The sequence below is a fragment of the Cervus elaphus genome, chromosome 18 (genome assembly GCF_910594005.1).
Source record: "Cervus elaphus chromosome 18, mCerEla1.1, whole genome shotgun sequence".
NCBI lineage: Eukaryota > Metazoa > Chordata > Mammalia > Artiodactyla > Cervidae > Cervus > Cervus elaphus.
Window position 1 is genome coordinate 72,629,465 of NC_057832.1, and position 18,098 is coordinate 72,647,562.

Below are 18,098 nucleotides of genomic sequence, written 5' to 3' on the forward strand. Positions count from 1 at the left end.
TTCCTCCCAGGAAACTCCCAGGGGCATCCATGCATAATATGGACAGTAATTCATACTATAGTCTAGAGAGGCAATGTGGTTACAGAGTCAGACAGACCCATGTTCGAATCTCAACTCACTTTCCTCCTGACTGGTTACTTTGAGCAAGTTACTTAACCTTCCTGAGCTTCATTTACCTCTTTGCAAAAGTTAATAAAGATGATATCCACCTCAGAAGATGGTTCTGGTAAACGAAATAATATGCATATAGAGTACCTAGCCTGTGTGCCCTTGACATGTACTAATTTATTTTTCCTCTGAGTTTTACTGAAGACACTGAACTGCCAAGGGTTAAGGGGCTTTACCTAGCATAACGGTGGTGAACAAGATGGGCCAACCAGATTCCAGCTGAATAAAAATTAGAATTTAGGGAGCCACAGAGCATCGTGAAAACCAAAGAATCACCATAAGAAGCCAAGACCTGACCTTGGCCATCTCAAGACAGAGGAGGAAATCAGCAACAGGGCAACTGAAACCTTATTCCACTTCTTCATTTTATCTGAGGCCCACTAAAATGTTTTCCATGGGAGGTACAGGGTCACCTGAAAGATAAGCAGGCACTTGGATGTTGTTGCTACTTTAATGAAGAAAGCCTTAGAATTATCACTGAGAGAAGAAAACAGCAGAATGATTTCTACTTGTAATTGGTTGAATAGTATCCATTCAAATTTCACTTCAGTATTTGAAATTTCACTTCAGAAGATATCCTTTATCTAGAAACAGGGTCTCTGCAGATATAATTAGTAAAGGTGAGGTCATACTGGGTAAAGATGAGGCTTAAACCCTAAATCCAATGACTGGTGTCCTTAAGAGAAGAGGAGACGACTCAGTGGGGAAAGTCAGCCATGTGAAGACAGAGGCGGAGGATGCAAGGATGAAAGGAACGCCAAGGTTGATGGGATCCACGAGAAAGAGACTGGATAGGCCTCTTCCCTAGAGCCTTCAGAGAGAGAATAACCTTGCTGACACTTTATTTCAGACCTTCAGCCTTCATAACTGTGAGAGAATGAATTTCTGTTTTTAAGCCACCAATTCTGTGGTAATTGTTTATGGCTGCCCTAAGAATGAACGCACCACTCTACATCATAGTGGGATTATGGGAGTTTTTTCAGGATTTCCGCTCCAGCAGAGACTCCTTTCCTTTCTCTACTTCAGTTCCTTTTGGTTTCACCATAGTTTTCTCTCTGAAACACACTTCATGACCTTCAAGTCTCCAGTTTCTGCTACTACTGTTGTAGTTTCCACTTCCTGGTGCAGTGTTTGGCTTCCCTAGACTTGGGATGCCTTGAGCTCATTGTGGCAAAACCAGCACACAGAGGGGCTGAGAGGTTGCCTGCCTGCAGGCTCCTCTGCCCACCTCTAACCAGCTGTGACTAAAAATTGTGGCACTTGACCACTCAGATTCTTCACCTGTGAAACATAAATGAACACCAGTCTTGCTAGGTTACTGAACTTAAAATATGATAGATGAGGAAGGGCCTTGTAAAAGTGACGGCTCAGTTAAACTTGTAAGAAGCTGTTCCATTATTATTAAAAACCTCACTAAAGATAAAGACCCTGGGAAATAGAAACTGTGTGTGTCTGATCTGAGAGTCACTTTGTTATCCCTTCTTTCCTCCAGGTCTTCACTTCATGCCTTTATTTCATTGACTTGATTCAGAGGAGGAAGGGCCATGATTTGTCTTAATTCCTGGGAAGGGAAGCTTCTAATATAGTTACTGACAACCCCAGAACTGGTTGCCAGACCTCCCACTAAAAACTGGGAAAGATGAAATATCAGAGGGATCTGAAATGCTGGCAATATTTCTTAACTTCTTGTCTTTTCTTGAGAATTAACTATCAATAACAAAGGTACTGAAATTCAACTTATTGGCAAGCATCTTTAGAGATTTTGGCATCATGAAACTTTCATATTTAAAAAAAAATAAGCTTGGAGAAGGAAGAAATTTTAATGATATACCTAGATTTTAAAGTAAAAATTCTGAAATTTAAACTGGCTTGTAGCAAATGGTCAATCTTAATTTAAATGGCAGTGAAGAAAGTGAAATAATTAAAACCAGCCAAGTAAGTAACAATTAGACTAATAATTTTCCCTCTAATCATTAAATTTTTGTTTTATGTCATTTTTACATACGTTATTTAGGGCATTTCATCAATTTTAAAACACACTTTTTTTTCACATTTTAACAACTATGAAATCAGGATGTGTCTGGTAGTCAGTGTGGCCTATTATAATGCCTAATTATAATCGACATGGATGGTTGTTTTGTTTTCTTATCTGAGTGGTACTTAAAATGTGGGTGCATTTTACAATTGAGGAGTCTTACATTCTAGGAAATACCATATTTGATTTAGTGAAGATGGAAACTGTGAGACTTGTAGGTAAATTTCTTTTTCTTCTTATAATGTTCTTATCAAATCTCAATGTAACAAGTGTGCCACATTTTCTGCCTCAGAAATACATACTTGATATGTGCACTGTTTGCTCTAGAATTCAGTCATTTGTTGTTTTTGAGAACAAATGCATCATTAGAAAGAGAAGATATAATTTTAAGATTGAAGGGTATAAACTAGATTTAGAAATAAAAATGCAATACAGTGTAAGGAAATATTAAACAGTTTCATTTCCATAATCACATCCTTGCAAAATGTCTTTACAGACCCAGCAAGTTTTCTGTTAAGAGTCTGAGCTAACAATATGGGCAAGAGTTCTGGTTTCCAGTCCCCGATCTGCTGCTTGATAACACCTACCCTTTCTGAACTTGTCTTACCTATTACACAAAGTGATTGAGCTGAATGGTTTCCAAGATCTGTTTCATTTCTAGGAAGCTCTGATAATTCTCATTTTTAAAAGATTTAGTCAAACAAACATTTTAATACATCTACTCAGGTACACAAAGCATAACTGCTTCTGGGTTCTCTTGTCTTACCAATGTGGTCGACGACTGGCTGAAAATTTTCATTTACAGAGACACTATAAAGAAACAAAAGTATTGTGAGTCAAACAACAAAATTATGCTAAATCACTTTTTAATTAAACAGACCAGAGTAAATGAAGAGCTAAGCTTTATGACAAGAGGACTTGAAGAAATCAATGAACAGCTAGGGGACTGAAATAGTATTATTCTATTTTGTACTTTTAAGTGGATATATAACCTTTGCAATAAGAGATTAGTCCTTCAAACACCCAGTTAAAATGAAAATTCCTACACGTCACACCTTGTCCCAGAAGGGTTACCCACATGTTTTCATGGATCTTTGCAGGAAGGATGTGCAAGGGCATAAAGAAACACTTACAAGAATCCAGAGTCCAGCCACTGCTGAATAATTTCTTGTTTGGAATCTTCTGCAAATGAGAAACAGAGCAGTCAGTCAAAGCATAACCAGGTGAAGAGATATCACCCCATTATTTAGCCACTACCCAATAGGTCCATTTCCTAGTATTTAATCACATGTTTCTATAAGCAGAGTCATTTTTCCCCCAAGGCAAAACTTCCTGTTTTCCATAATTGGCTTTTCCTGAGAATAAAGTATAAACTTGCCAAAAGACTATAACTTAAAGAGAAAGAAAATGTTAAAAGGAAAAAAAGAGCAAGAGATGTTAGAATAATTTTTAAATTACCTGGTATGACACAAAGGCTGAAAAAGCATGGGAGACTTTTGCCTTTCCTTGTTGAGTATGAATCACGTGGAGACTCTCCTTACTGAATCACATTTACCTAAGGCAGCTAGCCAGTGATGCTTATTTGCAAGGAGTTCTCTGCCAGGTTAGAAAGTAGATTTGCATTCATTCTAGGGCAAATTGCACTACAGTCCCAGAATTGCCAAAGGCACCCTGTGTTATAAAAGCACCAGTCTTTTAAGGTGGATCTTTGTCACTGGTTCAACAAACTAGTCAAGAGGCAAAAAGGAAAGGCTATAAAAGCAGTTTTTCCTGTAAATATTTGCTTCCTTTCCAGTTGATTACAAGTTACTCTGGGTTTATTTTCTCTGACTTTATCCTAAGAAGCAGTAAGATACCCGAATTACTCCCTCACAAGGTGTCTGGTGAACCAAAAAGGCCAAAAGGACATGGGAGGTGCTTAGTCTTCAACTGAGTTACTGTGAAGGGATAGAATAAATTGGTGGTGGCAAGGAAGAAAAGCCATCAAATAGTTACATCACAAACAAGCAAATAAGAAATCATAGTGAAAAGACAAATGTTTCCTTACTTATTACTCTTTAAACAATTAAAATTAGTAGCAACACCTTGTGCAAAGACCTGCAAATAAGAGCCTTTCAATAAGATGTTTGATGTCCTGCAAGAAGCCTCATGTCACTGACATGAACTCCACAGTTTTGGGGTCCTAGGAGACTTAGAATGAGGGGACATTGGAGTGGAAAGGAAGCAGAATTCATTCTTTAGTTGGTCTGTTTCCATTAAGAAGGTTTGTATTTTAAGTGTCTGTAGGTGAAGTCAGATGTGCCCATTTCATAAAAGTTTTTGGTTGTCATACCAGCAATACTGGCATCTTCACAGTCTAGTCCTTGCTCCAAAATCATTTGTCCCCAGCCCAAAGCTCCACATCCTTCACCACTCATAGTAGGTTGGTTTCAAATAGCCCTGATGGCCTGTTCTCACCCAGTATGGGGGTGGTGAGACTGTGGTCCTCCTCCTCAGAGCCAGGGGGCAGCTGCTCATCCAGGGGAGCCCATGCCTGCTTGGTAGATTTCAATATGTCTCTCCTGCTCTTTTCCTGGCCTCCTTGTGACTTCTCCTCCATTATAAGAGAGTAATTCAGCATGCTAATTAAAAACAAACACACACACACAAACAAATTAGATGCAATAAGTTCAGCTTCCAGGCTTGGTTCAGTAAGAGGGAGAGGACCAGAGGGCTCACAATCCAGTGAATGGATCCAGCTTCACAATTTCTGGGAGCCTGGCTCATTTATCCAAGCAAGTTCCCTGAAAGAAATAATCTAATTGTCACAGTTTTGTAGTAAATTTAAGAGCAGTGGGGTTAAATTGCATACCCAAGTCACATAACAAACAGGATTCAAACCCAGGTTCTGGACTCCAAATATGTTCCCATGACTATGAAACTGTGTGTGTGGCTTCCCTGATGGCTCAAGTGGTTAAGAATCTGCCTGCAATACAGGAGACACAGGTTCAACCCCTAGGTCATGAAGATCCTCTGGAGGAGGGCATGGGAACCCACTTCATTATTCTTGCCTGAAGAATCCTATGGACAGAGGAGCCTGGTGGGCTACAGTCCATAGAGCTGCAAAAAGTCAGACACAACTGAGCATGCAGATTCATGCTCATCTGTCCTAAAGGATGGTTGAGACAATTGGGATATTAATAAATATATTATGCACATGATACAAGAAATATAGCCTGTCCCCATCACCTCATTTGGCCTTTATTAATATCATCATGACCTTTATTAATATCTCCTATCATAAGAAAGGAGACAGAGTAAGAAAAGAGACAGAAGCCTAGGGCAGTTGTGTAAATTGTTTAAAATCTTCATACTATCAGACCACTGAGAACAAGGGCCTCCTTCTTTACTGGCTGGTTGTCAGTATTTGAATTATCAGCAGATAGTAGGTGCTAAATAAATATGTACAAAATTAAAACAGCAAGTGCAGCAATCAGAGAAGATAAAGAAGTAAGAGGAATCCAAATTGGAAAAGAAGAAGTTAAACTGTCACTGTTTGTAGATTATAAGATACCACATATGGAAGATCCTAAAAATGTTACCAGAAAACTGCTAGAACTCATCAATGAATTTGGTAAAGTTGCAGGTTATAAAATTAATACACAGAAACCTGTTGTATTTCTATATACTAACAACAAAAGATCAGAAAGTGAAATTTAAGAATAATTCCATTTACCATTACCTCAAAAAGAATAAAGTACCTAAGAATAAACCTACCTAAGGTGGCAAAAGACCTGTACTCTGATAACTATAAGATGCTGATGAAAGAAATCAAAGAAGACATAAACAGATGGAAAGATATGCCATGTTTGTGCATTAGAAGAGTCAATATTTTCAAAATGACTATCCTACCCAAGGCAATCTACAGATTCAATGCAATTCCTATCAAATTACCAATGGCATTTTTCACAGAACTAGAACTAAAAAAAACCTCAAAATTTGTAGAGAGACACAAAAGACCCCGAATAGCCAACACAATCTCAAGAAAGAAAAACAGAACTGGAGGAATCAGGCTCCTTGACTTCAGACTTCTCTACAAACCTACTATCATCAAAACAGTATAGTTCTGGCACAAAAATAGAAACATAGATTAAGGGAACAAGATAGAACACCCAGAAATAAGCCCATGCACCTCTGGTCAATTAATATATGACAAAGCAGGCAAGACTACACATTGTTGGAAAGACAGTCTCTTCTACAAATGGTGCTGGGAAAACTGGACAGCTATATGTAAAAAACATGAAATTAGATCATTCTTTAACTCCATACACAAAAATAAGTTCAAATGGAGTAAAGCCCTAAATGTGAGACTGGAGACTATAGAACTCTTGGATAAAAACATAGGTAGAACACATTCTGACATAAATCACAGCAGTATCTTTTTCAATCTTTGTCCCAGAATAATGGAAATAAAAACAAAAATAAACACATGGGACCTACTTAAACTCAAAAGCTTTTGCACAGGAAAGGAAACAATAAACAAAACAAAAAGACAACCCACAGGTTTGGAGAAAATATTTGCAAATGATGTGACCAATAAGGGTGCTGTGCTGTGCTGTGCTAAGTCACTTCAGTAGTGTCCAACTCTTTGTGACTCTATGGACTGTAGCCTGCCAGGCTCTTGTCCATGGGATTCTCCAGGCAAGAATCCTGGAGTGGGTTGCCATTTCCTTCTCCAGGGGATCTTCCACCCAGGGATAGGACCCGTGTCACTTATGTCTCCTGCATTTGCAGGCAGGTTCTTTACCACGAGCGCTGCCTGGGAAGCCCTGACTGATAAGGGATTAGTCTCCAAAATTTACAGACAGCTCATGACGCTGTTTGTAACAGCCTCAAAACAAACAACCCACTCAAAAAAGTGGGCAGAACAGGTTGGATGCATGAGACAAGTGCTCGGACCTGGTGCACTGGGAAGACCCAGAGGGATCGGGTAGAGAGGGAGGTGGGAGGGGGGATCGGGATGGGGAATACGTGTAAATCCACGGCTAATTCATGTCAATGTATGACAAAAACCACTACAATATTGTAAAGTAATTAGCCTCCAACTAATAAAAATAAATGAAAAAATAAATAAAATATAATGCTTAGTTAAAAAAAAAAAAAAGTGGGCAGAAAATCTAAATAGACATTTCTCCAAATAAGGTATACAGATGGTGAATGGGCACATGGGAAGACGTTAGGCATTGTCAATTATTAGAGAAATGCAAATCAAAACTACAATGAGATGTAGCCTCACACCAGCCAGAATGGCTATCGTAAAAGAATTCCACAAACAATAAATGCTAGAGAGGATGTGAAGAGAAGGGAATCCTTTTATACTTTTTGATGAGAATGTAAATTAGTACAGCCACTATGGAGAACAGTATGGAAGTTCCTTAAAAAACTAAAAATAGAGCTACCATATGACCCTGTAATCCCACTCCTGGGCATATGTCTGCAAAAAAACATGATCCAAAAGTATACCTGCACCCTAATGTTCATTACAGCACTGTTTACAATAGCCAAGGCATAAAAGCAGCCAAAATGTCCATTGACAGAGGAGTGGATAAAGAAGACATGGTAGGTATATAAATGGAATATTACTCAGCCATTAAAAAGAATGAAACAATGCCATTAGCAGCAGCATGAATGGACCTTAACTCCGTGTCATACTGAGTGAAGAAAGTCAGAGAGAGAAGGAGGAACATAGCACGACATCCCTTATATGTGGAATAAAAAAATGATACAAATGAAATTCCTTACAAAACAGAAAAAGATTCATTGACTTAGAGGATGAACTTATGGTTGCTGGGGATGAGGAAGGATGGGGGAAGGGGATAGTTAGGGAGTTTGGGGTGGACATGTACACACTGCTATATTTAAAATGGATAACCAACAGAGATCTACTGTATAGCATGTGGACCTCTGCTCAATGTTATGTGGCGGCCTGAAGGGAGGGGAGTTTAGGGGACAATGGAGACATGTATATGTATGGCTGAACCCCTGAGCTGTTCACCTGAAATTATCACAACATTATTAATTGGCTATACCCTAATACAAAACAAAACATTAAAAAAATTAAAGTAACAAAGCCAGAGTACAAAACCATTAAACTTGACTAAATTCTTTCCAGGCATCTACCTGAAATTGTGTTAGTTTATTCTTCAAGTTTAAAGAAATGACTGAATAGTCAAATACCTACTTCAGCATTGTGTCTTAAATCCCCAAACTTCTGCACAATCACTGATAATATTACATGGAGACAATCATTCCTAATCAGTGTGTTAATAAGTCAAGTTGTTCAGATTATTATAAACATTTGAATATTTTTATTTAATTATAGATGAGCATTCTATGAGCAATTGGCAATAAGAGTCTTCTTACATGCTTTATATACTAAAATTCTATTGTTCACTTGTATAAATATACAATTATTATTGCAATAATAAATTACTGCAAAAATTATTTGGGATGACTGCTAGCTTTATGTTTAAAAAGCAATGATTAAGAAATCTCAATTAATTAAAAATAAAGGCAGAGGGTGGACAGTTAATATCTATATTAATGGTGGGCCTTTTAGCCAGCCAATTTTAGAAAGTTAACTTTAGGAATGTCCTCTGGGAGCAAATAAATGTTTACAAAAATTTCAATGATAACATAAGAGAAATTTTACAGAGGTGATTATATTTCTAAACTCTATAGAATTATTTCATATGCTAGAACCCATAATATGGCAAAATAAAATTTAGAAACTACATTTAATTTTAGTTATTTGACTTTTGAGTAAAAAAGTTCTCTCTGGCAATGCCTTGCATTTTGTATGTGTGAAAAATAATAAAAGCATCAACTTTGACACTGCAAAATCTCACAAGGAGGAAACCCCCCAAATCATGCTCAACCACATTCATGGGATATCAGACTCTGTAAAGGATCAGGGTTTGAAGAAAAGAATAATGTATGACAAAACAGTAAGATTCCCCAAGTAATCTTGCTCCTTCATTGACCTAGCTGAAAGTCAGTTTCTGTGTAGCAAAAAGATTTTGCTTTGTAGTGGGAACAGGAGGTGTTAAGCAGCTCTGATCTCAAATTGCTGCTTCTGTCCTATACAGTGGAATTTTCACCTATCGACTGCTTTTTCAAATCTAATATTGTAAAAATCATCAAAACTTTAGATCAAGGTGCTGCTTTATACATACACCCCTCTAGCTTCCTTTCTACAATGACATGTATGACCTCAGCCACCAGCCTTGCACAGCCAGTGAGGATATGCTCCCTGCCAGCTCAGTTGTACTTGGCCTTAGAGTAGGAAAAAGCTTGCCAAGAAAAGTGGGAACCCTTGCTAAAAACAAGGGTCAGGGACTGATTTGTAAAGAAAAATTCTTTTGTTCCCTCTGTTTTAGTGGATGCCTTCCCAGTTAGTAAACAAATCTGCTTCTGGAAATGTATTCTCTGATGCTTGAATGACCTTGCTTTGGCATCATCCACTGGCTTGACCCCCAGGGCAGTCTCTTGGAAAAGGACACAGATCAGGCACCATGGTGCTTATTTGCTTCAGTTGTGTCCAACCCTTTGTGACCCCATGGACTGTAACCTGCCAGGCTCCTCTGTCCATGGGATTTCCCAGGCAAGAATACTGGAGTAGCTTGCATTTCCTCCTCCAGCGGGTCTTCCCTACCCAGGGATAGAATCTGTGCCTTCTGCATTGCAGGCAGATTCTTTACTGCTGAGCCACCCAGGAAGCCCCACAGATCAAGTGGCCCGCTCAAATAGTCCAGTGGACTGACAGGGCAGAAGTTATGGCATGTGGCCTCTGCTGACTCCCCTAGTAAACCCTGTGTCCCCAAGACCACTTGGAACCTAGGTCTTGCCAATTCTGACTTACCCAAAGTGAATTCTCATTCTGGATTGCGTTGTCTTTTGTGTTTGAGAGATACTTCTCTCTCTTCAGACTCCTTATCTTCTAATCACTGTTGTTGTTGTTGTTGTTTAGTCACCAGGTCCTCTCACTCTTTTGTGACCCCATGGTGGGACTTGCTAGGCTCCTCTGTCCATGGGATTTGCCAGCTAAGAATATTGGTTAAGTAGCTAAGACATGTCCAACTCTTGTGACCCCATGGACTGTAGCCCGCCAGGCTCCTCTGTCCATGGGATTCTTCAGGCAAGAATACTGGCGTGGGTTGCCATTTCCTTCTCCAGGGGTTCTTCCTGACCCAGGGATTGAACCCGGATCTCCTGCATTGCAGGCAGGTTCTTTACAAACTGAGCTACAAGGGAAGCCTCAATAATACTGGAGTGGGTTGTTATTTCCTTCTCCAGGTCGTCTTCTTGATCCAGTGATCAAACCTATGTCTCCTGCATTGGCAGGCAGATTCTTTACTGCTGAACCACAGGGAAGCTTTGTATTCTGATTACTGTATCATTAATCTGTATGTGTATAACACAGGAAATTCCTAATATTATCAAATTTAACAACACACAAACAAGAGGATGCTATATATGCATCAAGAAGTCTATTTTGCAAGAACAAAGCAAAATAAAACAAACAAACAAAAAATGAAATTGAAGAGACAAAAAGAAATGTGCTGAAATGTTATCAGGGTTTCAAAATTTTTTAAATGGTTAAAATGAGAAAAATTTGGCTTTGTTACTAATACAGTTGTTTTACATCACGTTTTCTTTCACTTGAGCAAATGTAACCATACAGGCTGTTTTCACTGTGAAGCCTTCAGCACACAGTGAAATAAGATAAGTTGATACTCAGAGCAGCAATAATGATTACATTCTTGTCCTCTGAAGTTACTTAACTTATGCACCTCTATGCAAATATCTTGCCTGATCAAACTGGTTGTTCATACTGGGGAATAAGGACTGTGTTTTCTTTTTCTTTTTTAAATCTCTGTATTCCTCAGAGATCCCAGCACAGCACTTTACCCAGAGTAAATAATCTTTTAACTATTACCTGTTGCTTGGTTATTTGGGAAAGGAACATGCAGTTGGTGTAGCCAGCATTTTTGGTGTAGCCAGCATTCTCAGTTCACATTCTATGTGGTTAAAAGAACAAGTGCCTTCAGGTCAGATAACTCCAAATTTTAATCAGCTCTCCTGTTTTTCTGACATTTCCTAGGGGAAATTTTCAAATTCTTCTGATAATCTATTTCCTCATCTTTGTAATGAGTGTGAAATAATAACTGCATAGGGTTGTTGGGAAAATTTAAGGAAAAATGTATACAGAATAATAATTTTCCATATTGGTCAGGTTTTTTTTTTTCCTTCTCTTTTCTATATTGCCTCTCATTGTTCTGGCGAGAACTGTCAAGAAGATGAATCACCAGTCAATGCAGTGGTTTTTCTCATAGGATATAAATTTGACACCCTTAGTTTGTAGATAACGCATGTCATCTTGAGATTACTTAGTTTGGATAGTTGAGAAGAAGATGTGTTTGACAAGTATGAGGATAACATAATTATGTGACCATGAGTATGAAAACTTCCCTGAGATTAGTTAAAGGCTCATATTAGAGTTTGGAAATTCCTTTAACTATGAATTTAATTTCAAGGTTATAATTATAGGCTGTTGCTCTAGCCTTGGCCACCACTTCTGAAAAAGCCCTGTAGTCAAGAAGAAAACTTCATAATGAAGAACAGCCACAAGGTACTCTGGGTTCACAAGAGATCTCATGATCTCTGCCTCTCTATGGATCCTTGTTACCACAGCCTCTGTTCAAGCATTCATAGGATCTCAAGCTTGCCTTGCTCTCCTCCATTCTCCATATGTAATGCCCTCGCTAGTAGCAGGATTTAAGAGAAGTCTACATAGAGCCATGGGCTCCAGGAAGACTTGCCCTCTCTCCAGATGAAATGCCATTCATGAAAAAGATACTCAATGTATGTTTGTTGAATGAATGATTGAATGACTGCCAACAAGGCACTGACAATATCAAAGAAAATCTGGTTATGAAATCATTAAGAATGGTTTAGCAGTTAAACAACTTATCAGAAATAGGGATACATAATCAGGGAATAGTGCATTATGGATCTGAATTTTAAAAGTAATAAAGTTTTGTATGTATATTCATGCACATACATATGTGCATGTGCATGCATGATCAGTCATGTCTGACTCTTTTGTGACCCCATGGAGTGTAGCCCACCAGGCTCCTCTGTCCATGGGTTTTTCAGGCAAGAATACTAGAGTGAGTTGCCATTTCCTACTTCAGCATATGCACACATACACACATACATACATATAACATCACCATTTTGAAGCAGAATTTTCTGTCATCACTTTATGCCCCATTACTGCCATTTTGACCAAAACTATCTGAGTAGATACCTTTTTTTAACATTCTCTATGAGCCTTCCAACAGCTAACAAGCAGATGAAAGATATTGATTCATCACCAGGAACATAAAAATTATAATTAATCAACAGATAGTTAATTTATATATGATATTGGACATGTAGTTTCAAGTTTTCTTGGAATGTAATTTCCTCTTCAATAATATGAGAGAATTGGATGAGATGAGATAATTTCCTAAGTTGATTACTCAGCTTCTAGCCTCTGCATAGACTGATATTTGACCAATGGAGCTCACATTTTTAAAATACTTTAAAGTTATATTGATCAAAACTATAAAAGTGAGAAGAATAAAACATTGTTCCTGTTACTCATAAGTTTGAAAGACCACTCAAAAACTCAAACAACAAACCCAAGCCAGGAATGCCCTTCTGCTCTTCCTCCCTATCCAAGTATTAAAGTCCCGCAAACACTTGTAAAGATTTCAAATGATTCAGTGAAGTAGAAGCAGAGCCTGGGGAATAAAGTGTTCCGTCAACACTCTGTTGGGAGGAACAAGCAGTCTGTGGATGACTTGTTCTGTGGGTGGTTTCCTCCCACCATGAAATATGTGAAGGGTGTTCACTCCTGCCATTTAGGAGCAAGCTGGATTTAAAGACAAGGCAATTGTGCCCAAGTTGGAACCCAAAGTCAGTTCTCTTGGACTTGGAGTTTTCCTCTTTTGTTGGGGAAAATAATTAAAAGATTATTATTTCAAGAACCATATACACAGCTTCCCAGAAACCTGAAATGACTTTGAGGCTGGTAGAGTTGGATCAAATCATTCACCTACAGCTAGCTATGTCCATGCCAATCCCTCTTCAACTCCAAAGAGGTCTTTATTTCTCAGTGATTCCCTCTTTTGTCATCATTTCTATTCTTGTCTTCTCAACATTTGCTTTGCCTCATCCTAGGGAGGGAGAATGAAAGGATGTAGGGCATCTATGCTCTACCTCAGGTCTTCCATTCCAACACCATTGCAATCTAGGTTCCTTCATGTTCATTATATTCTGGTTGCACAGAATTACTTGCTATTCTCAAATGTGCCCTTGTCTCTGTTCCCACTGGGTGCAGATCCTTCTACAGTTCTGCCCCTTCTCTTTAATGGATACCATCTCATTGAGTTCAAACAGAACTCATTGTGTAGAACTTTTTCTCATATTGCTCTCCACTCCCAACCCAGCCTGCTTCTGAAACTCACACCGACGTGTGTAACTCCTTATTGTAGCACTCTTCATACTTCCTTTAAGCAGTTTATCTACATTTCTGCCTTTCCCACTCAGATAAATGGACTTCTGGGAAACAAAGACCATGACTTACCCATTTTTGTATCCCTGATACTTAGTCTAGAGCATGGATAATAGGTGATGAGCAATAAGCACTTAATGAATGAATTAATACTTGACCCTGGACTCTGTCTTTACTCAAAATTGTGGGAATTGTGACTTAATCATCTTTGTAGTCTCCATCATTTCAGGCAAGGTAATATACAGTAGTAGTTGCTCATAAAAGCACATGATATAAATGAACTATAAGTTAAATTCAATAATGACATCTACTAATTCAATTTAATATTTTACTATCTACTGTGTACAAAGAAACTTTGAGGAGCTTATAAGAAATAGTCTTTATTAACTAAATATCATGAAGCAGAATATGCATTTTAAAAGAAGTACAATATAGCTGTTCACAAAAATTAAAAGAGGAAAATGTTCATTTAGGGGCATAAAAAAAGGCTTCTTTGAAGCAAAAGTATTAATTCTGGCTCTTGAAGATGGGATAATGGGTAGGCAAGCATTCCAGACAAGTGGTTTAAAATACAGGTAAATAATAATAGCATAAATTTTACCAAAGGGCAATTACCTTGTGCCTTTGCAACAATTAAACAGATGTTCTTCAATGTTAACTTACTGAAATCTTGTGTTGTCTTATCTGATGCTGTGATGATTAATTTTATGTGTTGTCTTCACTGGGCCACAAGATGCCCAAATATCTGGCTAATTATTATTTCTAGGTGTGCCTGCGAGGGTGTTTCCAAAAGAGACTATTAGCATTGGACTCAGTAGACTGAGAAATGCAGATTGTTCTCCCCACTGTGGATGAGTATCAGTCAATCTGTGGAGAGCCTGGATAGAAAAGGTAGAGGAAAAATTCTTTTTCTCTTCCTGATTTATTGAGCTGGGACAAGAGTCTACTCCTGCTCTGAAGCTGGGATCTACACCATTGGCACTCTTGCATTATGAGCTTCTGACTCTGGTTGGAACCTCACCACCAGTTTTCCTGGATCTCCAACTGGCAGACAACAGATCATGGAATTTCTTAGGTTCCATTATTGTGTGAGCCAATTGCTTATAACATATGTCTTGGTAGACAGATAGATAGATGCAAATATAGATATTTCTGTCTCTACATATATCTATGTCTGTATCTGTCTGCCTGTCTATCTCTCTGTCTCTCTACCTTCTATTTCATTTCTCTGGAGCTCTCTGACCAATGCAGATGTTTATTTCTCTGAAGAGTAGTTTTAGTTGGGCTCTATCACACTTTCCTTCCATCTACCTTTCTTTATATATATATAGTTTTGTCTATTTCTGGCTGTGATGTGTCTTCATTGCTGCATGGGCTTTTCTCTAGTTGTGGTGAGTGGAGGCTATTCTCTATTGCTGTGCACAGACTTATTGCGGTGGTTTTCTTGTTGTGGAGTATGGGCTCTTGAGCTTGTGGACTTCAGCAGTTGTGGCGCATGAGCTCTGTAGTTGTGGGCTGTTGACACAGGCTCAGTAGTTGTGGTACATGGGCTTAGTTGCTCCAAGGTATGTGGGATCTTCCTGGACCAGGGATTAAACCCATGTCTCCTGCCTTGGCGGGCGGATACTTAACCACTGAGCCACCAGGGAAGCCCTGCAATTTTTAATACCTTTGCAAAATGACAGGTCCCACAGTTCGCTTTAATATCCTCAGGTGCACACATCTCAAATTAAAAATACGTTGTCATACAATAAAAGTTGCATCATATTTTATTTCAATGGAAAACTATCATGATGGTAAAGATTTTAATTAAATAAATGAGCTGGTAGTGAAGGCATCAAGATTTAAGCCAGCTCCTGTGTCTAAATTCCCTTTCCTTCCAGACTATTTACTGAGGCAAATTCTAGCAGTATTCTTTACTCTTCTGATATCAGAGAGATTATCATCATTCTTCCTTTCCCACTGTGATCATAACCATAGAATCTCAGGGAATGTAGCAAAGAGAGTAGATCCTAGTCATTATAAATGGACTTAAGAAATGATCATGATATTATAACTTTGTACCCATTGACTATGTTTGGAAGACAAAATCTTCCTGTGTAAAATGTGCACATGCAGAAATAAGTTATGTATGCATTGTTAAAAAGATTCTGCATTAAGGCAGGAAGCCTTTGTATTATTTTATAGAATTGTATGTCAGTATATAATTGTTTCTAAATTAAATATTAATTTAAAAGCAATGAACAGAAGAAAAATACAGTACTAAAGAAGTCATCAAAATAAATTTCAATAGCATTAAGGATTTAATGTGAAAACTGAAACAGTCCTAGAATAAACTATTGGTGAACATTCTCCTAATCTTGAAGTGGTAAAAGTCTAGAGAGAAATGACACCAAAGGCAATGAAGGGAAATCATGATGGATTTGGCCAGATAAAAATTTAAAGTTTACTCTAGCAAACATAGCAAACATGTCAAAATGTTTACAAAATGTAAAAATACTTGCAGTATATGTGACATTAAAAGTTTTCATAACATTAACGTATGGCATGCAATTAGAAATCAAAAGATATATACATGGAAGTAGAAGCAGTATAATAATCAGGCAATTTAGAAACAGAAAATGTATGAATGACTAAAAATATAAAGGTAATAAATCTTACTAATATTCAAGAAAAATGAAAACTAAAAGGAGAATAAGTTACCTTATTAGATTCTCAGATAGAATTCATTATAGTGAGAATACCTGCCTCATTATGATTATTTTTGACTATTCCTTCTTCCTATTAAGGTTTGAATCCCAATAGTAAATCATTTCCTATTTTGGTATATACAGTAAGAAAATGATAATTAGGTGATCTTTCAACAAAACTTTAGAGCAAAAGGTTTGTAGTAAGAAAAATGAATACTCTTTTTTACTTGTCCTTATAAGTCTTCAGTTTTCATCCCTAAATCAAACAGTCTGGCTTAGCAACTAAATATACAAGGTGTTTTGTTACATTTAAATTTTGGATTAAAAATAAATAATGTTTAGCATAAGAATGGATCCTGCATTATTTAGGACATATTCATACTAAAACAAATTACTATTTATTTAAAATTTAAGCTTACCAGGGTGTCTGGCAAGCCTATCCCTAAATCAACTTTCTCTACTCTTTTTTTTTTTTTTTTTTGGTTATTGAAGCTTTATTTATTTATTTATTCATTTATTTTTATTAGTTGGAGGCTAATTACTTTACAATATTGTAGTAGTTTTTGCCATACATTGACATGAATCAGCCATGGATTTACATGTGTTTCCCATCCCGATCCCCCCTCCCGCCTCCCTCCCCCTCTCTACTCTTGCAAAAGAAGTTTTCACTTCTACAGCAGTTTACACCCATACCAAAAAAGGTCGCATGGCCCAAGCCCATTAGGCTCAGTTTTCATATTCACTGAATTCACTGATTAGATAAAGGCCAAAGAGTTCTGGCTTTATCTTAATGTATTAAATTTCCTTCAGATAGTAAGGAAAAAAAGAATCAGTAAAAATGACAAAAGATCCAAGATGCAGACAACAGATACAAAAGGAAGGAGATATAATTTCTGTATCTCAACTTATGAACATTGCTTGAAACAATATTCATGATACAGGAGAATAAGCTAACCATTTTGAGCCTAGAGCATTCCCATCCCCTGTGTTTTAGACCTTTGTTTGTTAATGGCAGCCACACAGGAAGTCATAGGGACGCAGAAATCATCCAGGCCAGAAACCATGACAATTAGATTGCTTACCTTATTGCTAATAGTCTTTCTTCGTAGGAATTACCCAGTCACACAGCTGCAGGTTAAAAAAAAAAAAAAGTTTCAGAACATGCCACAGCTGCCCTTTCACTCCTACTGAGAGAAAATGAGAACAGAGAACTAATATCCCCTCCCCCACATGCTGGAAACAAATAAATTATGAAAGTTACTATACCAGAAGAAAGGAGTCTCAGCAGAGAATTGGCCTGTGGAGTTAACTTGCTGTAGTCGTTCTCAAAAAGTGTTTGGAGAGGTCTTGGATGCTTTCCTGGCTCCTTGAGCATCGCAGCTTCTAACAATGAATAGTCTTTGTGACCACAGAACTGTGAGCTAGGTTTCTATTTGTGCCTATTTAAAAGTAGTCATAGAAAGCCAGGACAGTCTGCTTGCCAAGATCCATGATCAAGGTGGGGATAAAGATATATAGTGATTCTCTTTGCTCTCCCCTCTAAGGACAGAAAGCAGCAAGAAAATACTAGTGAGTAAAAGAAGATGTTATTAGTAAGATGTCC

General features: G+C 37.8%; 1 protein-coding gene across 1 annotated transcript in view; it reads right to left on the minus strand.

Annotated features, from left to right (window-relative positions):
• ITPRID1 (ITPR interacting domain containing 1) overlaps positions 1-17,878 on the minus strand; it is a 97,199-nt gene extending 79,321 nt beyond the window's left edge. Inside the window, exons 1-5 of the mRNA XM_043873502.1 lie at positions 17,762-17,878; positions 17,578-17,623; positions 4,661-4,824; positions 3,337-3,385; positions 2,970-3,013 (exon numbers count right to left, since the gene is read on the minus strand). Coding sequence (XP_043729437.1) covers positions 2,970-3,013; positions 3,337-3,385; positions 4,661-4,823 — 256 coding nt within the window. The 5' untranslated portion in view covers position 4,824; positions 17,578-17,623; positions 17,762-17,878. The remainder of the gene's footprint in view (positions 1-2,969; positions 3,014-3,336; positions 3,386-4,660; positions 4,825-17,577; positions 17,624-17,761) is intronic.
• Positions 17,879-18,098: the final 220 nt, after the last annotated feature.